General features: G+C 44.4%; 1 protein-coding gene across 1 annotated transcript in view; it reads right to left on the minus strand.

Annotated features, from left to right (window-relative positions):
* Atp8a2 (ATPase phospholipid transporting 8A2) overlaps positions 1 to 26,380 on the minus strand; it is a 604,547-nt gene that overhangs the window by 57,253 nt on the left and 520,914 nt on the right. The window contains exon 33 of the mRNA XM_008824989.2: positions 349 to 437. Coding sequence (XP_008823211.1) covers positions 349 to 437 — 89 coding nt within the window. The remainder of the gene's footprint in view (positions 1 to 348; positions 438 to 26,380) is intronic.

A 26,380-nucleotide genomic window follows, 5' to 3' on the forward strand; every position in this document is an offset into this window, starting at 1 on the left:
CACCAAGCATGGGGTTTAGAGTCAGGCCTTATTTGTCACTTGGCATCAAATTTAAGGTGTGAAAGAAGTCTCAGTCCTGTTTCCTAAGCCTGACAAAGTGGGTTATTTGGAAACTGCAAAAATCATGCAAAAAGCCGCACCCTATGGACCCTCACATGATTTCTGCTTTGGACTCCTTTTCATCTGCATTTTCCTATCAAAATAAAGTACAGACAAATTAAAAAAAAGTGACGCTTCCTCTGGCAAGTGCTAGGAGTCCTGTTTCTTCAGAATTCAGAGGCCCTGGTTTCCTGCAGCAGGGCCCATGTGAGAGAATGTTGCAAGGGCAGAGACGTCAGGTCTACTTACGCTCTCCATGCCACATCTTCAATCAAACAGGCAGTAGGAACCAGAAATAATCCCAACCAGAAGTGAGCAGAGCTCAGGACCATACTCGCCTACAAGAAACAGAAGTAACAGGGGTATTACAGGTCTTCCTTCAACAACAGGGAGGCTGTAATTTAATCAACGTAGAAACATCCTGCGACACAAAAAACAACAGGAAGTATTCAATTCAGAGAGAGGAGAGGGGGCCGCTGGGTGGGCTCTGCTCTGTCTCGCCAGGTTCTCACCTGCATTCTCTCTCTTTGACCTCTGCTGTTGTCCTTGTTTTATAAAGTGCTTCTTGCCCCCTCTTGATCAGAATGTTCTTCTGAATCCTTCCTGGGAGAAATGGAGCCACCCTTCTGAGGAGTAAGGCATCCCTACATTCCTACCACAGCTAACTAGTACCAAGGTCAGTGTCTCTCCCAGCTCAGAAGAGGAAGATGCCAAGGTTAGGGACCCTGGTTTTGGGGAAAGTAAAATCATGTATTATGATTCCACAGAAGAATCGTGAACATACTTGGGGTTTATGGGAACTTTTTTGTTATGTTTGAACAGAAATGGAGGCTGGAGAGTCAGGGTTCCTTAAATGTTAGTTTTGAGTAAGCAAAGGTCAAGAGCATGGAATAGGCTGGCAACTGACAAGGTGGCATCACAGTGGCTGCAATGTGGCCAAGCAAGCAGCATTTAAGTTTGGCCATACCCTACTACTCCCTGGGGCTTTTTCCTGGTGACCTCTACCATCTCAACCAAGTACCACTGCACAGTGGGGTGAGGTTCTCAGAGGAAGCAATGGCAGAGGCTGAGACTGTCAATCAGGGTTCTTTGCAGGGACTTCAGGGACTTGGAGGGGGGGTGGCCCAGAGCAGTTCCCTTCACATGGATTTACCCTGGTCCAGGCCTGGCATTCCAGTGTCAGTTCAGGCTGCCACACAGGCTCCAGACTCTGTTGCTCTCTGCCTTGAAGGGCCTCTGTGGGTGTGCTCTGACAGCGTCCTGTTTCTGAGCATCACACTACCCATCTGGCCAAGCCCATGCCTAATCACAGTTTTTTTTTTTTTTTTTTTTTTTTTTTTTTTTTTTGGGGTCTCCCTGTAGTCCCAGCTGGTCCTTTTTTTTTTTTTTTTTTTTTTTTGGCCTCTGAGTTCCATCACATAGCCCTGCCTGTGGTACTTAGCATCTATGACAATTAAACTGAGTCATAGTGAAGTCAATAGTAAAAGAGTGCAACTCAAGCTGTCTTTTCCTAAAATTGATAGTAAAATTGAGACATTTAAAAATATTAAAAATATATGAGTATATATGCTTCTCAGAACTCATCCTGAGAAAGGAAAGGTATGAAGAAGTGACTCACATAGCCCTGCCTGTGGTACTTAGCATCTATGACAATTAAACTGAGTCATAGTGAAGTCAATAGTAAAAGAGTGCAACTCAAGCTGTCTTTTCCTAAAATTGATAGTAAAATTGAGACATTTAAAAATATTAAAAATATATGAGTATATATGCTTCTCAGAACTCATCCTGAGAAAGGAAAGGTATGAAGAAGTGACTCAAGAATATTCACAAGGGTGCTATACTAGCAAAGGAATTAGAAATAAGTACCCAAGATGACTTCCTGAATGTTGCAATAGGTGTGTGTGTGTGTACAATGCAGCTCGGTGCAGCAATTACAGGAACATATAATTACCTGTATGTACACAGAGATGTCACATTGTACTGCTAACAAACTGTATAGGTTCTAAGATGTTTCAGAAGGATCCTGTCATGGGGTTTGTAGAGAAGGAAATGCAACTAGCTCAAGCCTTAAAATTAAAACTGAGGTGTCTTCTTCCAGTACAGGTGAATGAGTCCAGGGAACTTCACCCCTAAATATAGCATCCGACTATTTCAAACTATGCATTAACTGGATCTGAAAGTATTGATGAGGCTTTTCTCTGAGGTTCCCTTATCTAGCTAGAGGCCAGATCTGGTAACCAAGAACACAATGACATTCAATCTTCTTACTGAAATGTCATTAACAGAGGATGATTAAAATCTCCTTAGAGGAAGAGATCCTGAATCAAACAGGACACACAGAGTTGGGGAACTCTGGCCCTTCAGGTCCATTCTTGCCCGTAAAAGCCATTTACTCTTCCTCTGAACCTGCCTGCGTCTCCACTTTTCTCCCCTGTGGAGCTTCTAGGCCTCAGAGTTACTGGGAACCTGCTCTCCTGTGCTGCCCAGTACAGGAAAATTCATGCATGCCTCCCCCCGGCCCCCACCAGATAATCTACCTATTGCCAGTTTATTTCAGTAGACTTAAAGTGTCACCAGTTGAAGAGGAGGGAGAAAGGCTATTTACCCCACTGCACACCTGTAAGTTAACACCATCTTTGTGCTGGGTGAGGCCTTATACATGGTGCTGAGCTACATCAACATTCACCATCATGCTTTTGGTTCTGCTGTGGTATAGCCTCACTTTTAAAAATCTTTCCCAACTGTGAAACTAGTGGGGTAGCTCAGGACCTGGTGGCCTGGAGAGGCTCTACCCCTTTACACATGCAACTGTTTCCATGGCTGGGAAAACCACATGGAATGACATATCAAACACTGGGTGGTAACATTAGTGATTTGTAGCTTCATATTTCCTTGTCTATCTCCACTTCCAGTTTTTCCTACAGAAAAACACGAGCTACTTAATGACAGTAAAGCTCAACTTCCTCTCTATACCCAGAGAATCTTCAGCAGGGGCTGGATTGGCTTATCGATGGACAGGGGTCTCTAGAGTCTGTTTTGCTATGCTTGGACCATGGAAGGATTTAATCACTCTCTCCTGCTGCAGCTTTGGACAAGAATACCTGCTAGGTGCATTCATTAAAGAATACATTCATTCCACAATGTTGCTGTATTTCAAATAGATTCAGAAACTCAGTAAGAGCTGTGGTTGGTAAGGGAAAAGAGGAACAGGAACCCGGAATCTCTGGATGGAAATATGAAGCCCTCTCCCAAATGAACAAAGACCTTTGGAGATCTCAAGCATTGCATTCCTATTCTATTGTTGGTGGTTAAAACTAGAAGCTGTGACTATAACACATAAATAATTTGCTTTAAAGGTATGTCTCAGAAGAGTTCTGGACCTGATTTCCTTGAATTGAGATCTGGAATCCTGAAACCCTTCTAAGGCTGTTGCAGTCATATTTTGAGCTAAGTTAGGTGGCATTACAAACACCTCACTTCCTCTTTCAGGTGAGGTTTGAAATATATTAGTCCCAAGGGGAAGCTGTCTTAGTTAGCAGGTACTAAACTGTCAGGTATCAGACACACAAGAATGAATGGGGCCTTCAGAAGAAAGTGAGGGCACAGGCTGGAAAGGACTGCACAGAGGACTGAAGATGTGCCTGGTGACAAGGCAGATGACCTGAGCTCTTGGGTCATGAAGGAGTGTTCACCAGAGACATCCAGGGACCTGGGGATCAAAGAATCACATACACCTAACTGCAGTGCCCCATGACTAGCCATGACCAGGAACGTGATGACAGACTAGAAAAGGCTTAAAAGGGAGCCTGAGTAACTGGAGCTAGATCAAGTCACTACATCCCCCAAATCTGAAAAGATGTGGAGAAGGCCACGGTTTACCTGCGAGGTAAAGGAGGCCAAGGTTTGCGTGTGTCACTGTGTAGCAAGGCTTCTTGTAAGGCATTGCCTTCAGTCCTCTGCTGTGAAGAATATACTGTCTGCAGTTTCCCCAATTACTCCAGCTCCAACTGGTGAGGGCCTACCCTTGACCCCTGCTCTCTCACCTAAATGCTCCCTTCCCTAACTATGGAAGGACCAGCAACCCCAAGGAGAAGAGAAGCAGCAGGGGTCTGGGCAACCAAAATTTCCAAACAGCAGCTTAACTTCTGCCAGAAACTCCAGGTGCTACCATCAAATTTTAAGTGAAGGAAAATGTTCAGACCTTGTAAAGTAATAAAAACAGAAAGAAGCACAGAAGGGAGAAACGCTTCTCCAATTCATCTCTCACAGCCTAACAATACAAGGACACGTTAGAACAAGACCCTTAATCTTGTAAGAAAACTTACGGTTGTAATCCATGTAAATCTCTCGAATTTTCTTTGAAAATTACTTTCCATTCAAAGGCCAAAATATTCTGTTTTGTTTTTGAGGTCTGGCTTTCCGAAGGCCTTGCTTTCTGTGAATGTGCACGTGAATGGCTAAATAAATTCTCTTCCTACTGTGAAGAGAATTGTGTTTGCTACAGGGTGTCACTGTATAGCCCCAGCTGGCCTTGAACTCCTGCTTCAGTCTCATGCCTCAGTGTTCTGAGTGCTGGAATCATAGGTGTGTGCCATCACACCTGGTTTTATGGTGACCTGTTTGGTGAAGGGTGGCAACCTAGTTCCAGGTCTGTCTGCTCAGGGTGGCTGTACAGCAGTTAGGTGCTGGGAACACTATTATTGCTGGCTATGTAGATTCCCAGCTCACTCAGAAAGACAGATGAGACCTAACTGTGGTGCTGCAGAAAAGAAAATGTCTCAGTCAGATGAAGGGCTCAGTGAGAATATACAAGCTGGCCACAGACAGGATGGAGAAAGCCAAGTTCAGGCTAAGCCTCATTCTTCCATTTCTATATTTACTCATCTATGTCTACTCTCCCACATACACAGTGACTCTAACTGGGTACCAATTTTAAGCTTAGATTTATGGCAAAGGCAGAAGACACTTTAGTTCAATAGCTTGCAGCATCTTCTGATGAGAATCCCATCTAACACTCATCTCAGAAGCCCTTTGTGAATATAAGTAAACTGTCCTAGAAGCACATTCTTGCCTGGAATAATGCAAAAGCTAGTTCTTGTGTGTGATGCTGTCTAAGAAATAGTCCATTGGCATGTCTAGGTATCCCTGAACAAAGGAGACTTGAACCCATAATGTCCAGCAAAAATCCTGCCACTTCAGCCTCTCTGTTGCCTGTGTCTGATAGTGGAAGAAATTAAGTGAACATTGAAAGACATCACTCCTACAAATATTATGACATCAAAGATGCATAACAGGCTGGGGATGCAGCTCATGGAAGGCCCTGGGTTCCAACCCTAGCACCACAAAAGCAAATATTCACAAAACAGATGCTTTTTAATGGCAGACTTTGTTAAAATTTTGCCAACAGAGCTCTTGTGAAATCCCCAAAGTTAGTGATGATTCTTCAATGGAACTACCTAAGAGAGTCACAGAACATTCATTATATCATCCCTAACACAAGGAGGTAAGACTGTGCTTTCTAGAGGTTAGAACTTGAATATGCTGAAATGCACAAATGTTATTTAGTTCAAAGAGTTTGACTACCATCTACACATGGATAACTGCTGCCCACACCAAGATACAAGATCCTTCTATTACCCCAGAGAGCCCTCCTCTGTCCATCCTTCCAGTCAAGCTGTCTCAAGGAAGTCACTCTCCTGATTTCTGCCGCAATGGTGGTTTGGTTTGTTCTAGAGCTTCATCTAAATGGCACGAGAGTGTATGAGTTTGTTTGACCCTGACTTTCTTCACTTAACATAAGGCCTTCAAGACTGACCCATGTTGTTGCATAGATCTGTAACTCTCTCTTTTTTTAAAAAAATACATTGGATAGTAATCATTGTGAGAGTACACCACAGTTTGTTTATTCACTTTCCCATTGATGGACATTTGGGTTGTTTCCAGTTGGGCCTGTTGTTAAGAATGATGCTGTTGTGCAGGTGTTTGTACAGTCTTCTTTTGTGGACATGTTTCCATTCCTTTCAGGTAAACACCTGGCAATGGGGCTGCTCTGTCATGCCAGAAGCACATGATTATGAGAAACTGTCTAGAAGGCAGCCAGCGGCACATGAACACAGCAGCATGCAAGCCCTCCAGTGGCGCCCTGCCTTGCCAGTGGCTGGTACTGCCATCATTTTGATGTTTTCCATTCTAGTGGCTCTTTGGAGTAATGACATCAGGCATGAAGTGGGACTACTCTCACAAACTCAGCTACCACCCCAGGGGATGAAGAGGAGGAAGCTCCTGGAGAGAGAGGCTGGTTTCCTTTGAATGGCACATCAGCTCAGTTAATGCTTTAAGAAAAGCTGGGGGTGGTGGCTCAGGCCTGTAATCCCAGCTCTCAGGAGGCTGAGGCAGGAGGACTTTTTGCACGTTCTAGGCCAGCTTAGGTTACATGGACTAGAATACAGCATGAGATCTCTTTTCAATAAAATCAGAAAATAAACAAGCAAGAAAACAAATAGATACATAAACAAATGTTCCAGGCAGAAAACCTGAAGCAAGCAAGGTCTTCTCCTCCAACACACCACTCAAGGGGAGTGCCTTTGATTTTAACTGATGGTAACAACTTAACACTGGGGCAGCCATAGGCTGGTGAGAAGACATCTCCCGAACAGGGTGTGAATAGGCAGCTTTACCACAAATTTGCCTTCTTACTAGACAGAAAGACTTAAAATCTTGGCAAATTTGTAACTGGTTTTTCTTCCCAAGTATGTCACATAAGTTTTCTACTTTTTTCATTGACCTCCAATTTTAGAGAATAAATGGTTTGTTAACTAAATAACTTTATTATTTATATTTGTTTGATCTCACAATCCTCCATCCTTATCCTTGGGGGATTGGTTCCAGGACCCCCAAGATACAAAACCTTTGGATGTTCCAGTTCCCTATATACAAGAGTGAAGTATTTGTATAGAACCTATGGACATTCTCTGTAGACTTTAAGTCCTCACAAGGTGACTTAATACAATGTCAATGCTATGGCAATAGTTGTTGTACTGTATTATTTCAGGAATATTGACAGGAAAACAAATTTGTGAATATTAAATAAGAATGCATTTTCCCCAACACCCATAACTGGGTGGATCTGCAGACATGGAATCAGCATACATAAATAAAGAGGGCTAAATTTATTTGGATGTAGAGACAGGGAAATTCTCAAACTATTTATGCACGGGATATGGCATGGGAAATGAAGACAAGGAAAGAGCAAGCTGCTGGCTTGTATGACTCCTGTTCTTTGGTGGAAACAGGGGAGGTTTAAAACTGATGCTGACTAGTTTAAAGCACATTGTCTGTTCTTCCTCCTTCAGGAGTGATGTGCAAAAACAACACTACAGCAGCTGTATGTGCCATCTTTATGTCCTGTGTCCTGAGGGGCTGTCAGGATATCAAGCCTCCACCTAGGAATGACTTCCTTAGCAGGGATCAGTCTATGGCTTCTAGAAATTATGCTGAGGCCCTCTGCAAATGGGGTGCATTAAATATATGTACATTTATAGGCGAGTCCAAAAAGCATTTATTTCTAGGTTACTGATAGAATGCTGGAGAGAGGCTCTGTTCTGACATAATAAGCCTTCCACTTTCCTGAAGAAACAAGATGCCTACCAACTCCAAACTCCTGATCTTTTGGAATATGAGGTCCAACATGAATGCAAGCACCAATAAAGAGGACAGAGACCCTGTTTCCTTGTGACCCTCAGACCTGTGAGCCCTGAGGAGAGAGATGAGGTCCCTTTATCTCCCCATCTTCATGACCAACAATATCTGGCAAGTCCAGGGACAGGGCCTGGGGTTAGACATGGCTGAAGCTGTTTTCCTGCCCGCCAGAGCCCAGGGCTGGAAGAGATGGTACCACTTTCATTTCATCTTCTCCACTTCATGGAGGCCATGGTACCTCAATAGTACCTGGAGGCACAATCCATATAGCCTTCCCTGGTAGAGCACAGGGGTGATCTGTCCACATACCCCCCTAACAGAGGCAGGGAACTGAGGTATTCAATCAAGCATTAGGTGGATGTACCACCAATGGGTGTCTGAAAGGACCAGGGAGAGATGTTTCTGGAGGATAGCCTGTGAGCCCCCCCTGTGTTTCTGGAGTTACATAGTCTTTGGGAGCACTGCCTAGCTCCCCTTGGGCCACTGTCACAAATACCAAAGGCTGTATGGCAAAACAATGGATATTCAGCTCTTTGCAGAGCTGGAGGCAAGAAGTATGAGCTTGGGGTGTGGGGGTGGGGCTCCTGGCAGACACCTGGCTGGTAGGTACCCCATTTCACTGTGTGCTCACATAACTTCTATTGTGTGTATGCCAAGAGACAGAGAGCAGGAAGCGATCTCTCTGCTGTCCCTCTCATGAGGGCACAAGCCCCATCAGAAAGTCCACCTCATGACCACTTTAACTCACCTACCTTCCCATGGCCCCATCTCTTATTTCTTTCATGGTGGAATGAGCACTTCAACAGCTGAATGTGGGGAGAGACATGGACGTGGACACTCAAGTCACATAGCTAGACTGCAGATAGACTGTCTCTAATCCCAGGAGTTAACTACTGTGCTTCCGTTTCACCCTCTGAAAAATGGGAAAAGTATTTTATCTACCAGATGAGTGGTTACTGGAAGCTTAAATGAATTAATAAATGTAAAACACTTCAAACCACACAGGTTATTAGAACAAAATGATTTCTTAAAGGTTACCAGGCCCAACTGATTTCTTTTACACTGTTGACTAGATACATAATTCTTCAATTTTTTTGACTTATTTATTTTTATTTTAAGTGTATGAGTGTTTTGCCTGCATGTATGTAAGTATGCCTGTGAATGCAATGTCCTCAGAGGTCAGAAGAAGGCATCAATTCTCTGGAACTGGAGTTATAGACAGTTGCTAGCCTCCATATGGGTGCTGGACACCCACATCGTTGGTCTTCTGCAAGAGCAGTAGGTGTTTTTAACCGCTGAACCATCTCTCCAGCTCCTAGACCCACAATTCTTATTTCAACAGCCTGGTAGTCGAGAGTAACACACAATGCTTGACTGGATAGGATTGAACATATATGACAGAATACCTGAAATCTGGTGGGGAGGTTATGGAGGGGGCATGGGGGGGAGGTGGGGTCTAAATTTGATTAAGATATATTATGTGAAATGCATAAAAATTCAATAAAAATTTTGTCAGCCAAAAAAGTAACACAATGATTTATGAATTTTTAAATTTTCAAAAATTTAATTTTATGTGTATGCATGTTTTGCTAGTATGTATATAAGTGCACCACATACATGCAATACCCACAGAGGCTAGAAGATGGTGCCAGATCTCCTTAAACTGGAGTTACAGGCAGTTGTGAGCCACCATATGGGTATGAGGAACTGAACCCAGGTCCTCTGCAAGAACAACCAGTGCTCTTAAGCACTGAGCCATCTTCTCTGGCTCCCTGAATGAATTCTGAGAAAGCTTTAGGTCTAAAAGATTATGCTGTGCTGCAATGTGTCTGAAAGCTTAGCCACTTCTGCTCTCAGATAGGTGAGCTATATGGGCCAGAGGTCCTAAACCATGTCACTAACAAGTTGCTCATCAGTGACAGGAAGAAAGTATTAACAGTGGTACATACAGAAAACTCAAAGCTGTTCTTCATACTCAAGAATCAGCAGAGCTCATGCCAATGCCCACCAGCTGCCTTGCTTTATTGACTGAGGTGAACTTCTCACGGTGTCATGACAGACACTGTTTCTTATCCCTGAGGACACCACCAAGCACACACAGGTGGTGCTCTTTGACAATGGAGGATGTTAACCAACAACTCTGTGCCCAAATAGAAAAGGAAAAACAAAAAGATATTAGAATTGCTCATGAAAAATGCCTTCCCTGCACTAAGCATCAAAGAGGCTACAGTGGGTGCGTGCCCAAGCCCAGCATTGGAAGAGGAAAGTGCCCAGCACAGTGTTGCAGAGCCTCAGCTGAGGCTGGGGGTGACTGGGGTGGAGAACAAGGGGATGGAGTTTCCCATCTGCTTCTCTCATCCTTATCTTAGCAAAGCATGCAAAGAGATTCCAGAGCTTGGAGACCACCAAGCTTTTTTACAGAAAGGAGCCACACTGAAGACAGATAGTGGTCACCTCCACTGGTGACAGAAACTGCTCCCACCTGGAGTGCTGACTGTCCAGTTACTCAAGGCAAACTGCCACACATGTGGCCTGACAAAACTGATCCTGGAAAGACTATCTCCCAGCCTCTGCTTTTCTAGTTGGAATGAATAAAGACATAGCAATGGAAACTGTGTAATTTGTAGCATATTAATATGCACAGACACCCTAAATATGAGGTATTTTACCTCACTGAAAAGTCCCTATCAATCAGTCCTTGGGGAATGCAGAAGACCAAGCTAACAGGAAGAGCCTGCATCCTGATTTAGGTATCACTGTGCTAGCCAGACACTTCCCAGTCTCATCCACACATTGGGGAAACAGATCATTTTATACTATAATCAGTAATATTTTTACAGTACATCTGAATGATCTTTTTACCTAACATCAAAGTCTTAAGTTGTCCCTTTAAAAATTTTTTATTGATTCTTTGAGAATTTCATACAATGTATTTTGATCATATTCAGACTCCTTCCCCCATCTCCTCTCAGATCCACCCTCACGTTCCTACCAAGCTTCATATCCTTTATTATTATTATTTTTAAAGCCTATCAGGTCTAATTTGTGTTCTCCAAATACTCTTGGGTATATGTCCATCCACTGGAGCATGGTCAACCTAACCAGCATCATAGCCTTAATAAAAACTGACTCCTTCTCTATGCAGCTATCAACTACCCATAGTTCCTCAACTAAGGCTGGGCCTTTTTGTCCTTCTTCGCTTTCCATGCTGGGATTTTTGCTGGGTTGGACTTGCACAAGTCTCATGCATGTTGTCACAAGTACTGTGGACTCATATGTACAACTGCTCTGTTGTGTTCAGACAACATAGTTTCCTTGTAGTCATCCACCACCTCTGGCTCTTAAATCTTTCTGCCCCCTCTTCTGCAAATGATCCCTGTGCAGGATCACTGAGGAAAGGGTGTTGACATAGGTGTCCCATTAGGAGTGAGAACTCCACAATCTCTATTCTCTGAACATTGGCGAGCTGTGGGTCTCTGTATTAATCATCATCTGCTGCAAGAAGATTCTCTGGTGAGAGTTAACTGTCTGAGACGGTTATAGGACCAATGACTGTTGTCCCAGGAATGTGTCTTCTCTGTCTTCCACTACTGGAAGTATCCATTCCCTGGGCAAATTTAGGAGGGTCTAATTCATGGCTAGGAATACATACCAGGGCTTGGGAAGAGCTTAAACTTAGCTGACCTGTCAGCTGGCACAGGTACCCCATGGCGATTCACGAATAAGCAAGAGACAAGAACTCTGAGGTGAATGTGGAAGGGTCTCAAATCTACTACCTTTACCTAGGGTTTTCCTCAGACCTAGGCATCCCTTGGTTGCTGCTGTGAATCAAAGTTGTTTCTCTTTACATCTGGGGCATTTCCTGGGCTGCTTCTCAATCGATATTTCAGAGCAGTGATCCATGGAAGACAACACTGAAGAGAAGATATCCCCTTGGGAACAAGATCACTGGGCTCTTACTAACAGCAAGAGGCAGGAGCTGAGAGGAAAGGAGTGAGGTTTACAGGGCTGGTCTCAGTGGCTCAACATGGCAGTGGGAATTCAGGCCTCCTCTGGATTCAGAAGCACTTGAGGTGAAACCACATGTCTGAGCCTTATACAACATTAACCCTGGTCAGTTAACCTCTTCAAGAAACCAAGACAGCCCAGTGCCCATCTCATAGAAGTACCTAGCACACACTTAGCTGTGTTTTCACTCTCATGCATTCAGTTTCCTCAGAACCCAAGAAGCCCTGGGGCTAACCCTTCAAAAATAAGCACATACTTCTTTCTTCCTGGAGTTTTGCCTTGCTCCCCATCCCCCAAACATCTGCAGGCTGTGTTGTGCTAATCTTGAGACAGCTCTGCCTGTAAAATGACTTCTCTGGAGCAAATTAGCTCAGTGGCTGGCGCAGGTACCGGGTGTCTGAGCGGCTGCCAGCTGGCTGCCATCCACCCATTAGCTGCCTGCCCGGAGTAGAACAATCCAGGGACCCCTCGATGAGACATTTTCTCCAGTGTTTTCTTAAGCTCTGACAACTGCAACTGAAATTTAGCAGCAGCTTGGAGCCCCTTGGGATTCCTTTTGCATATTTCTCTCTCTCTCTCTCTCCCTCTTTATATTTCTCTCTCCCTCTCTCTCTCCCTCTCCCATTCTCTTTTCTCCTCCTCTTCTTTCTGCTTCAATACCAAAGTCTGTGTTTATTTCTTAAAGGGAAAATGTTCTTGGGAAGAAGGGTGTTAAAAAAGAATTCATGATAATCCAGTAAAGGCTGAAAAATAGCCATTACCCTGAATTGATTAAGAAACTGAATCAATGCTTCCTGCTTTTTAAAATTACATTTATTTATTTGCCTGTGCACACATGCAGGCCATAGCATGTGTGTAGTCAGAGGACAACTCGTTGGAGTGGGTTCTCTTCTTCCACTTTGTGTCCCAGGGATGGAAATCAGGTTGTCAGATTTGGTAGTAAGTGCCTTTACCTACTGAGCAATCTTGCCAGCCTGCTTTCTGCTTTTAAAGTTTATTTGTTCCCTTCATTAAATGAGAAGCCTCACAGTGACGTCAGCCTGTCTTCCTCCAGTGGTGTTTGAGTGCTCATGATGTGCCGCCCTCTTGTTACTCAGGAGAGACACACATACCTGTCCATGGCCTCATCTCAGGGATTTTCCCACATCTGATAGAACCTGGTCCACATATATATGTCATTAGAACAGTTATCTGTCACATACACACCCTGCTGGGTGCACAGGATTCACCAGCACACTCTGCAATGACACCGAACTCTTGATAAGGACATTCCAAATAATATGCCTGCATATTGTCTAAAACCAACCCTCACTTTCCTCCACTTCTCTCTTTACATCAGTGACACTGCTGACCTTAGGTACACTTGAGAGGTAGGCCCTGGTTTCAGCTCTGTTCTTCCATCAAACCCCTTTCCTGGCTAATCCCACATATATTACTTTTAAGACTCTCAAAAACCCCACAAGGGATATACCAAGTGTCCCCATTTCACAGATGAAGCAGCTAATGCTCAGATAAGGGGCTAAGGATCTGAACGCAGACACAGAGATTCTAGTCTGAGTTGACTTCACAGACAGCATTGCACTGTTGGCTCATTGGTATGGTACTGAGCCAGTATGCTTTCTATTATGCTCTGCTAGCATTTCAATAGCTTTTATTTTAATTAACTGTAAACTTTTAAACATGTATAACTCAGCTTCCATTTTCAGTCTAGCAGTCCCAGCCCGACTTTACCAAACACACATTAATTCTTTCACTACATTTCTGAGCTGCCTTTTTTCTGTTGTTCCTAAAATGTAGCATCTTAAAAGGGTGATTTTAGGAGTTGGGCTGTTTCTGGGCACTGTCTGTCATGTCAGTTGTGTTCACTGAGCAAGCAGCTGTGTGCTGTATCTCTGAACAGCAAAGCTGCCGGGTCCTGCACTGGCTCGGGGCTGCTAGCTAGAGAGGCTGTAGGCTGTGACTAACTCTCATGGTTTGCTACTGAAGTTGACAGCCATGAAACTAAATGACATCTTGCTTTCAAATCATCCCCAGAAGAATCAACAGGTTCCCAAATACCATTTTTATAAAAGGTCACTGATTAGATGAGAAGGGTGGGCTTCAGGTTAACAGTCCTGGATGCTCGGTCTCAATTATAGCAGAGCTATTAGGCATCTTCTCAGACTCTCTCCAGACACTAAGCCAGCAAAACAGGCATCGAGGACCATCTCTGATGCTCTCCAGGCTCAGCCTTGAGAGGCCAAACTCTTGCTCCTCTCAGTGCATCAAGCAGAGCACCATAGCAGCCTCTGCTTGTGTGAACCCTTTCTATAGATGCAGAGCCAGTGACTGAGCTGGGCTGTGAAAAATTCATTTGTCAGTGCTGCAAATCTCACCATCAAGTGTCCTAGCTACCTTCTTCTGGCAAGGAGGAAGCTCAATATGTGATTAAAAAATAATAATTTGGTGTTGAGAAAGGTATATTTGATTTTTCCCTCTAAATAAGTAAAATTTCAAATCCCTGCAGAAACAATACTGCATATTGTTTGTATTTTCCACAGAGTATGTGTGTGGAAACAGTCAATGAGGTAAGGAGATTGTTTCTGTCTCAAGGGAGTGGGGATATTGGGAGAATAACACAGGTAACTCCAGATGTGTCTAGCATTTTAATCGTTTTCAGACATAGCAAGTGGCATGATCGTATTTAAATATATATGGCCTTTGTCTTTATGTGTGGAATTTGTCACAATTTTGATAAATTTCATTCTTAGACCTCAGTGCTTGGCTCAGTGGTATGAGGCCTAACATGAGATGCTGGTTTTTTGTTTGTTTGTTTGTTTGTTTGTCTTGTTTCATTGTGGTGCTGAGGGTATAATCGAGGGTCAGGTAGAACCCAGGGTCTAGCACAGACCAGGCAGTGCTCTACCAATGAGTCATACTCCAGTCCCTGAGATACGGGGCTCAAGAAGTGACCCTTGGCCACAGATTCACCCAGTTTCAGTTAACAGGTGCTACTTCCAGGACATACTGGGACTGTGGAATAATGCTTGTCCCACTGTCCTAAAGCAGGTCCTAGTTAGTGTCAGGGGAGCAGAGCCCTACTAAAGGCAGAGAAGAATCACACAGATCTAGAGAAGAGAACCTTGGATAGGGTTTGCTGAGGTTCCAATGTGAAGAGGGTCTATAAGTCAGGGGAATAGCTATGGGAGTCATTCAAATGAGGGCAGAATCTGAGCCAAAGAGGTGGTTTCTTTAGCAGGTGTGTGGGGGGGCACTAGGGCTAGCAGGAGGAGCAAGCGTGGAATCCTATAGGATCAGAGGCTGGCTAGGGAGAAAGTGAGACCAAAGCTGTGAGGCTCAGTGACTGACTTTCAGGGGGAAGTTGGAAGGTTCTGGTTTTGGAGAGAAGTCAAAGAAAGGCAGATCTGGAGTTTTCAGTGAAGATGAACATACGGAGACTGCTGAGGGTGACCAGGACTAGGGGAAATGGGCCTAGCTGTATATGAGGGAGGACCTACTCTAAAGCCCTCCAAGTGGATGCCTGAAGCCATAGCAGCTCATGTATGCTATGCTTTGGGGCAGGGGTGGGGCATAAGGATCCCAAAAGAGTAGGAAAAGCAAGGATAAGAATGACCACTTAGTGATTATTTTGAATCTTCACTGGAAAATGGGAGACAGAGATGGTGGTGGTGGGGAAGAACTGGTCAGAGTGTGTTCAGACTGTAAAGCCCAGAGACTGGCTGATGGCAGCAAGGTAAGTGAAGACAGAGGGGAATGAGGGCCTGAGACAATACAAGATCAGGGATTGTGGTGAACCCACCAGTCAGCTCTAAGATCTTGCAGAAGACATAGACTGCAAGGGCTAGGTCATGGAGGAGGGGCCTTCCTCAGGATGGGGAGGGAGCTGTGGAGAGGGGACTTCACGGGGTGCTGAAGATGTCCAAGGATTGTGCAGCCATGCTAAGAGATGAATGGCCCACACAGGAAACTCTCCGGGGATGTGGCAGCAGTCAGAAAATAGAGTGAAAAATCAGTGCTTTATGGAGGGAACACAGAAGACATTCTGAGCAGGCCTGTGGGGTGGAAGAAAACTGGCTTGAGGAGCGATTCAGGAGGAAGAGCTTGGGTGTCTATATCCTGATTCTGTGTCTGAAGTGAGAGATATGTTGGAATACACCATAAAAATTGACTGAATATGGCAATCAGTAAAGCATAACAACAAAAAGACAAGAAACGAGATCTGTAGATTGAATTCTTTCAAAGGACAGCACTATTTGATCTCCAGTCATGAGATCATGATAGTGAAAGATGGGGTGGTCCACTTGAGGCAGGCAAAGAAAAGCCAGGAGTGGGAGTGCATTTAAATCCAGAGGGGTCTCTGGAATGATTACAGACTTTCTTCCTTTTCACTCGACACGCGGGGAGGAAGTGTGCACCCCTTCTGGCATCTTGGTTGAGCAATGTGACTTCTGAGTCAAGCTCCAAGGTACAGGGGCAGCTGGGCTTCAAGGTTCCCAAGTGAGCTGGCACTGCAGCACACAACTGATTCCTGTTCACACCTCGGCTGCCATTACAGCTGTGACTCCAGCCAAACACCCACACGCACACGTATGTTTAGGCGTGAGAGTTAACACCACAGAGAGTAATATGAAATACTACACATATGCAAGGGAGTAATTTACAGTTACTGCGGGATCCATAACTTTGCAATTTCCTGACTTTGGTTTGTACAGTTTTTCAGACTCAGCATGTTATTAACTTTCTCTCTAAACCAGCTATCTGTCTTTGGCTATATTCCCCATCGTATTTGCTTACATATTTCCAAGTGGAATATCATGTTCTAAAAGTTTGCTCACTTCCTCTCATCTTTCTCAGCCCATCTGTATATTTTACATCTAACCTCCTGGGGCTTCACCTTCACTGGCTCTGTAAATTTAATTAATGTACTTTTGACTTGCTTCACCAGGTCAGTCTTGAAAATTTACATAAAACAGACCTACTTTTTCCTCGTCATACTCTAATGGAGACACTTTTGCTACATTTCCCTTTTCAATCTACTTCAATTTATCTTTTCCATATATCTGACCTCTTTTTAAAATTCTTAGATGCAATCAAACCTGAACACTGCGGTGTGACTCTTCTATGGACATTCCCGTCTTAAAACAGAGTCCACATGCAAACCACGCTTGGCATTGCATGCTGGTCACAAACCTTCCAGACCCCTCTATGTCTTTGCTGTCACTTTGAGGTACATCCTGGGCTTTTATAAAGTTGTCTCCCATTTCTCCATTAATTCGAAAAAATTGATGCTTTCAGAGAAAAAGAAACAAAATACAATAACTAGCATTTTTAAAAAACAAAACCAATGAGGGTATTTTGAGAAAGAAAGAAAACTCCCAGCTAGTTGAATGAACTCTACTACTACATGTGTGATTTTTTCTTCTACTATATTTTATTATTTACTATGTGAATTTTACATCTATTTAAAAAGGCAAATGTAGAAATTTAAATTTGTAAGCTTAAAAATTTAAATAGTCATAATAGTACTAAACTTCTGAATTTCTATTATAAAAGATCATGTGCTGGGGGATGTAGCTCAGTTGATAGGGTGCTTACCTTGAATGTATGATGCCCTGGATTAAGTCCCCAGAACTATATAAAACAGTAGTATTGGTGCATGCCTGTAATCTCAGCACTCAGAAGGTAGAAGCAGGAATATCAGAAGTTCAAGGTCATCCTTAGCTACATGGGAAGTTAGAGACCAGCCTGGGCTACATGAGACCCTGTGACTATAGCTGAGTGCACAGTCATAGCCAGCCTCTTCTGCCTGGTCCTCTTGGAGTGCTAGCTCTTAGCTAGCTGTGCACCATGTGGAAGGCAAGTGGACCCAGAGAGATCACACTTCAGATTTTGAGTTGAGGGATATTTATTGCAAAGGTGTATTTTGTTTTCTTTCATATTTTACTCACAATGACACTTAGGTCAAGGATATGTAAGTGTATGTTGACTTTATTCAATTTTCAATTAAAAAATTATTAATAATTGGGGCAGGAGCGATGGCTCAGCGGTTAAGAGGGCTGACTGCTCTTGCAGAGGACCCAGGTTTGATTCCCAGCACTCACATGGCAGCTATGAACTGTCCTTAACTCCAGTTCCAGGGGAATCCGAAGCCTTTTTCTGACCTCTGCGGCATTGCATGACATGGATGCACTCACATACATTCAGGGAATACACTCATACACATAAAATAAAAATAATAAACAAAATATTTTTAATTATTAATAATGTATTATCAGTTATTTAATTTTCCTTATTAACAACTTGATTTTTCCTTAGCAGAAACATCTCCATGATTACTCTAGAAAAGGACTTATCTATTACAGTTTAGAAATAATCTCAATATCATCCTGACCCTGAATAGCCCCAGAGGATCAAGCATCTCACTGCTCTGCCTATAAGACCCTTAGTGCACTATTAATAAATCAGCAATGAAGCCGATAGAAGAGAGAAATCTGAAGATGTTTTCTGAATTTTATTCCTCCTAGAATACTTATTTAAATAATTGGCTTTAGTTTTAGATTCATCTTAAATGACCATTATTGGCCCCCCCCCCAAAAAAAAAATCTCTTCCTTTATGGCTCTTCAAGCACTTCAGTGTTCAAACTTACAGCACATACTGAAATGTAATGTACCAGTGTATTTGGGTTGTATGAAGCCTAGGTTCACTAAGCCTACAGAATGCTGCTGGGGCTGAGGGGGGAGGCTTGGTGAACAAAACATTTACCTAGCATGAGCAAGGCTCTGGGATCCATCCCCAGAACTGAAAAAAAGAAAAAGAAAAAGGCCCAGGCAAGGTGATGCACACCTGTAATCCCAAGCCCTTGTGAGGTGGAAAAGAAAATCAGAAGTTCAAAGTCAGCCTTGATTATACAGCAAATTCATGGCCACCCTGGGCTACATGAGACTGTCACAGAAAAGAAGCAGAGTGCCTACATGGAAACAAGCATGGAGCCGCCTCTGACGAGCTGCCTGCTGAGCACTGCTGTGGCTGACAAGTGGAGCACCGACTGGACAGTCCAGCTCTGCCATAACCAATAGAGGCTGCAGATCTCTGCTAGTGGAGTGACAATGCCATGAGTGGAGAGGCTGGATAAAGAAACCTAGGTGTGGTGGTTTGAATGAGAATGAACCCCACGGGCTCCAAGTAGTTGGACACTTGGTCCTCAGTTTGTGGCGCTGTTTGGGGAGGGTCATGGAACGCGAGGGGGTGTGGCCTTGCCGGAGGAAACATGTCACTGGGGGGGCGGGGCTTTGATAGTTCTTTAGCCTTGCCAGATTTCCTGTTTCTCTCTGCTTCTCGTGTCTGTTTGTAGATGTGATTCCTCCTCGTGTCTGTTTGAAGATGTGATTCCTCTGCTTTCTGCTCTGGCCGCCTCTACTGCCATGCCTCCCCCATCATTATGGACTCTAACCCTCTGGAACCATAAGCTTAAATAAAGTCTTTCTTTTTTAAAAAAATTATTATTTTTATGTGTATGAGTGCATTGCTTGCATGTATATAAGTGCACCCATGTTGTGTAATGCCCTTGGAGGGCAGAAGAGGGCGCTGGATCCCCTGGAACTGGAGTGACAGTGGTTGTTAGCTACTATGTGGGTGCTGGGAACCAAGCCCAAGTCCTCCACAAGAGCAGCCAGTGCTCTTAAGCACTGAGTCATCTCTCCAGCCCCAGACTCTTCCTTTTATAAGTTCCCTTGGTCATGGTATTTTATCACAGCAACAGAAAAGTAACTAATACACCAGGGCAGCAAGGAAGAAATAGTGCGCTGGGGAAGCTTGGGTCAGTCTAGGGGGATGAACTTCCCAGTGCTCTGCAAAGTCTTCCCAAAAGTCCCTATGGAGGCAAGAAGATTCTACTCCAGTGCTACAGTACCAAGATCCTTCTGGTTCATTCACAGATTAGGACTCCATGAGAATTTGTACGGCTGGACTTTTTCCCCTTCTTTGTTCATCTTGACTTGAAAATGATGCCTTATTTTTTCCTTCATCGAAGGGCACCAGGAAAATATCTGTTTTGAGCCCATGTTCTTAGGCCCACTGAGGCTTACTCAAGCATCTCACTGAAGCTTTGGTGGGGCCTGTCTGCCTCTCGGCAATGAATTACTTCCACAGACACTACAGCCCATAGCCTCTTGAATCCTTCTCTATAATCCCCAACATCTGTCCTATGTCCAGTGCTGGCCAACGTGGGAATCAGCCAGGACTGACTGTGCAATGAACAAGTGCGTTCAGCAGGGCGGTCAGCTGGACCTGTTTTTGGTTGAATGTGCTGGGCTCCAGTTTAAAGCATTGTGACACAGAGGAAGCACCTGCCTTGGCTTCTCCCAGAGCACATGTGCCTGAAGCAGCCTGTGGGTCTGGAGCTCATAGCCCTTTAGATTCCAGAACTCTGGGTACTTGAGGACATACCCCCTGGTTTCTAGGACTGATGCCAATGTTCTTTTCTAAGCCTTTGATTGAGGATGACGTATCGAACACTGGTTTGAATCATTCTTTTTTGGTGACATGGAAAATCTTATGAGATTCATCACTTTAACCTCTACCATGTCACTTTACTTGGAATTCAAGCCTATTGCACAAAAGTAATAATAAAACGTGCATTTTACAACATGATGACTGAGTTATCTGGAGAATAATATGACTCAAAGTAAAAATGAACCTTTGTGTCTGAGTTATATCATGATAGAGAGTCTCCTCTCTATTTTTCCTCTGTCAGAAGCCTCCCTGTGGAAGGTAACCCACAGCAAAGTTTCACATCAGTGGAGAGCTTATTTGCTGTACTATTTTGTTCCAGATGTCAGCAATATCAATGGAAATGGAATAGAAAATAAGGCAACAAAATTACAGATGGCGTGTTAAATAAGACACATCTTCAGGTCGGCAGCCGGCCTAATCCACTGTAAATTCATGGGTGGCCCATGACCTGACCATTCAGGTCCCCACTTGTGGCCCTCAACTACCAGCAACCTTCACTCTAGCCACGCTGAACCATTCAAATTACTTGAGATCCTTGATCTTTGTTCATCTAGTGGACAGTGCACCACTCCACTGTTGTTCTAGCTTTGCCTCAAGATTCAGCTCCAACATTGCCTGCTCAACTCTGGGTAGAATTTTGTGTTTCCTCCCTTGAGTTTCTCTAAGGTGACAAAAAACAAACAAACAAACCCCTCTATAGCTACCATACAAAGATAATGTGTTAGGCACTGTGCTAGTCTCTCACCTTCCCCTCCTTTGATGCACACGGATGACCCTATGAAAACAGAACTATCCTCCACTTGACAGGTGAGGACAGTTTGGTTTAGAGGGGTCAAATCACATCCTATGATCACAGTGCTGATCAGGGCTAAGAACCACCACCACTGGGTTCAAGACCAAAGACTCCACAGTGCTTTTTCTTGCCACTGGGCCCTGTGATTTTGCTTATAAGAAATAAAACAGCCCATTTTCAAGACAAAAGTGTGTGTGGACCTAAGATGATTTAATATTTTTGTCTTGAAAGTGGGCCGATGGCATGTAAGATTGTACCCCCCTGTATACTCAGCCAATGAGGAAAAGGGAGAAGGGACCTGTGTTCAGGGTCATAGAAACTGTTGTCTGTGTGTCCACCATTTGTTTGCTGACTTTTTCTCACTACTCTGAGTCTCCAGTGCTCGCTATTATGATGTAGGAGGTCCTTGTTCCTCACAATACTTGATGTCATGCTTATTTGCTGATTCATCCCTCCTAGGTTGAAAACCTCCTAAAGGGAGCATACACTCTCTGCATCCCTGAATCCTTAGCAGCTGGCAGGTCACCAGCAGGCACTTGTTCATAGAATTACTGGAGACAATGAAGGGGAAACCTGTCTGGGGAGGCTATCCATATGTACTATAACCTCTTCATGGCCTCCTTTGTTGGTGTCTAAACATGTGGAAAGGAAGATAAGGCCCAGCACCTAAGTACCAACTTCCAGTATGTACTTCTGTTGGGATTCTGAGCTTGGCATCAAGGGAAATTTTCCTCTTCCCTTGCCCATGGTGTGTTTCCAGCTGATTAGCCAGAAATCTGTGATGGGCCTGCCATATGCTCACAATTAGTCAGATGCCTCGGCCCCTGCAGATATAGTTATGATCCTGGCAGTCAGTTCCCTGGGCTCTTCCAGAGTGGGAGTCACAGAATGTGATGACAAACTGGTTGCTGCAGCTAAACTTAGTGTGGGAGTCCTTGTTCTGGAAACTACCTATTGGGTATGTCAGGTTCATGGGGGTACTGCTGAACTTGGCTTATACATGGAGTCTGTCATGTGACCTTCCTGGCCATCTTAACCTGGATTTGTGTGTGGTCTTGATGTTGAGTCAGCTATGTTTTTGGAAACCACACAAGCCTCCCAGCCACCTCCCAAAATGGCTTCTGTACTGAAGCAGTCATGGACAGTGTCACCATTTAGTGAGCAGGCATGAGCCAGGCATGAAACATGAATTTTTAAAAACTTAATTGGCACAGTAGACCCTATGATTTTGGTGCAATATCTTCAGCTCTTACTCTACACTGCAGACACCAATCAGGCATGGAAAGTTTAGATAAAAAGTCTCAGGCCAAGCAGAGAAGAAATGGTTCATCTTTGAATCTCCTACACTGCCTCTTGGCAACAAGGGTCTTATAGCAGAGACTACAGTGGAAAAAAGGAAGGGAATTCAGGAACATGATGGCCAAACCAGTCAGAAAAGTCAGGTTGGGCCACCAAGCTGGCCTCGCATGTAACCTGGAACCAATGGGAGGAGAGCTTGGGGAGGAGAAGTTCAAGTAGAAGTTCTGCAGAATTCCCAACAGTGTACCTGGCCTTGGAAGCCTGAACAAGAAGATGAAAAGTGAATCGTGGGCTATTAACCGTGGTTCCTTTCAGGTCCAAACTCCAGGACTGACTTCCCCAGCAGACCTTGAGCAATCAAAACACCCAAGACAAATCCCTTAAGCGTACCTAATTGAGTAATCCAGATTCTGTTTGCTTGGGTTTTTGAAGCATCAAAACAGTTCCTTTGTGTGCTTACTTTGGCTCCCCTGCAGTTTTAATTAAGCCTCCCAAGGCTCACAAGCATATTAAAATTAGGTGGAAAGAAAACCTGCAGCCTTTGATGCCAAGGACCACAAGGTGCAAGCATTCTGGTTTGAGTCTCGCTGGAGCAGCCGCAGTGATGCTCAGAGGCAACAAGAAGGGAAGTTTTCATGTGAAGGGACGGGACAGTGGTTATACTAGGGATGAAAAGGTTTCTTTGTTGTGGGAAGCTATGACAAACAGGGAATCCCTGTGCACAACAGTTTCTAGAGTTCCATCTCAAACCAATCCCAAGAGCCAGGGTAGGCGCCCTTTCCAGAGGACCACACCACAGGCTTTTTACCCTCAGTGCAGCATCCACTGGGCCCGAGGAGACGGCATACTTCGGTGCCACTTTTCCCAACTTTAGGGGGAATCAAGTCATGGAAGGCCTCTGTGGATGAGTTTATTACAGTTCCCAAACTTCAATTCTTTAGCTCTGATGCCATTGTGAAGTTCTTATCAAGTGTCTCTTCATTTGGGGGTTGGCCATGAACTTCAAGATTCTCTCATCTTGAGTCTTTTCAATTTGACTTCAGTTAGGTTCAGGTATTGTGAACAGTTCAGTTTTCTTCCCCAGGTCCACAGTGTGAAGAGCGCTATTGGCTTCCTGAGTACCTGGCTATCCAGCATGCTTCTCAAACAAGGCTTTGTGCTCAGTGGTGGTGGTGGTGGTGAGGTCAACAGCAAGACCAATGGGGACATTCTTGTTCCTCCAGGTTCTTACATTTTAGTTGAAGAGAAAAGAAACAAGCACACATTCTGTACAGTATTGGACAAGAGCCATGATGAAGATGGGCAAGGTACTGTGGAGGAGGAGGGAGCCACTGATTGCTTCTTGCTGGGGACAAATCCAGTATGTATCATAAAATGGCCCGAGTTGGACTTGTAAAGAATAGGTAAGGTTTTGATATAGAAGGAGAGCAATGGAAGAAAACTTGAGGTGGAGGACTACCATCAGGGAAGTCATGTTGGTGACCACGATGAACTGAAGTTTGGCCACTTACATTAATAGACAGGGAGAAAGTGGGGAAATTCACAGGTCAGACCTAGAGACCACTGAACAACAAACTGAGGTTCTGAGATTCTGTTTGATAAGCAGTGAAGTGAGCACAGAGCCTTTTTTTTTTTTGGTCTTTTTGAGACAGAGTCTCCCTGTAGCAGAACTCACTATGTAGACCAAGCTGGCCTTGAACTCACAGAGATCCACCTGCCTCTGCCTCCTGAGTGCTGGGATTAAAGGCGTGAGCCACCATGCCCGGCAGAGCCTTTCTTTCTTATCATCTAAAACATACTTTCGATATGTTCTGTGTAAGATACAGAGTTGGTAGCTGGGAATACAGTGAAGATCACCTAAAATCCCTCATCTCAAGGTTCATCACAATTGTGGGGAGGGGAACAGACCAGGAAACAATGGGCTTGACATTGCAATCTGGAATGGTAAAATGAAGGAATACATTTTGGTGCCATTGAGAATAACGAGAGGGTATGGGGCTGCCATTAGGAAGGAGCATTTGAGACCAATTCCCAAAATGCTGCAAAAACTGAGACAAATATTAGATAGGGACTTGAGAGAACAGCGTGTGCAAAGGTACTGAGTGAGAAGGGCTTTGGCAATGTGGCCACATGTGGCCAGACAGTGCTTGACCATGAAGCCCAGGAGGTGGACTTGCACTGAAGGGTTTGAACAAGGAAGGTGCATCATATGATTCACTTTGTTAAAAGATCATCCCAGGTGCATCCTAGAAAAGAAAATGGGGAGCAGAGACCAGGAGCAGAGACCCACGTTAGGATAACAGTGTGGTAGTAGTGGTGGCTTGTAGCTGGAGGGGAAGTAGAGGATAAGTGGACAGACTAGGAAGAGATTTTAGGGAAAAAGTAGACAGGGCTTAGTGATGGGTTAGGCATGGAGTGAAGGAGACAAAGTTACCAAGAAGCTGGTGTACAGGACAGTCTGAAATCATGTTATTACTACACTTGCCTTCAAGAGAGAGTAAGGGCAATCATGAGGGGTGTGCAGCACTGGAGGGAGAAACTGATGGAAAGGAGTGAGGAATCCTGCTGCAGGAAACTGAGCACAGGCATGAAAGAAGATGATGAGGAGGACTCAAGGATGGCTTAGAGATCTGTAACCTAGCAACTGGAAATGGACCAGTTTCAACACTGGATGAAAATAGAACTCATTTAGTAATTATTCATATTGAAATTATTATCTGCGGTTGGCTGCAGGCCAGGATGGGAGTGAGAACTGTGGCAAAACCTTATGAACATCTCCAGAGATCAATGAGGGAAAGATTGAATGAGGCGAGGGGCTAGAGAAGGCTCAGAGCAGGTGAGAGCTGACAATATCAAATGCTACCGAAACAGGACAGAAAGACAGACATCTGCTTCCCCAAGGCTAGAAGGATGCTGATGACTGATGAGAGACAAGGCCAAGTTGGGGACACTTCAGGCCAGTGCAAGGGTTCTACGGGATGTGAGTACAGCAGAGCAGCAAGCTAGGCAGCTCTTTCAACAAGCTGGAGGATGCAGTATAGCATCCAATAGAGCCATTTAAGTTGGGTAAGAAGGCATTTACAGAGCTCATGGCAGAGAAGCTTCAGCAAGCAGAAAAAAGCCAGTGGAGAGGGGCTTTTGGAAATCTTGGATTAGGAAAGTTCTTATCTGTTTTGTCCTGGGGCCAGAGTGGAAAGATCTGTTAGGTCCTATCTGTGCATAATGAAAACTCTGTTAACAATGGGGCTCAAACAAAGAGAGGCTGATTCCTCTCCCCAGATACTTCTGGAACTCTCTACTGCTTTCTGGTGCTATCAAGTACCCATGCCCTTTTGGTCCTGGTGCACCACCATGCTTTCCCCTTCCTCTTGCTTGAGGACTCACAGTCGTGGATTTTGCTGCAGTAGTTTGCGCTGTACCTGAACTTAAGGAAGGGAGAGACGGCAGCGGCTCAGCCCATTCTTATCCTAGAAGCCCCGGCCCTTTTCTACTGCTCACTGGACAATTCACGTGGTCACTAAGCTACAAGGCATGCAATGTCTTGCTGCTCAGTGACTTTAATGGGTAGTGGTAGATGTAAAAGAAGTTTTAGTCATGGTTTGGGTCTCCAACGGCTTGGTCCACAAGGTGAGAAGGCACTACTGAGACACAGTGGAACCTCTAGGAGTAGAGCCCAGTAGACATTCAAGGCATGCCCTTGAAGGGGTGGGTGGGATCCTGGCCGCCTCTGTCTTTTGCTTCCCATGAGGTAAGTGGTTCTATTCTGCCATGTACTAGTATCATGATAGGCTACCTTACCACAGACCCAAGGGAATGAGGCAATTGAATCTGGGTTGGAATGTCCAAAGCTGTCAGCCAAAATAAACCTTTCCTCTTTATAAGTTAATTATCTCAGCATTTAGTTACAGTGATGGAAAGCTGTTAGAACCAGCCATATAGGTGGAGATCATAGTGCACACAAGGGGTTGCTA

The sequence above is a fragment of the Nannospalax galili genome, unplaced genomic scaffold (genome assembly GCF_000622305.1).
Source record: "Nannospalax galili isolate Female #2095 unplaced genomic scaffold, S.galili_v1.0 scaffold488, whole genome shotgun sequence".
Taxonomy (NCBI): Eukaryota; Metazoa; Chordata; class Mammalia; order Rodentia; family Spalacidae; genus Nannospalax; species Nannospalax galili.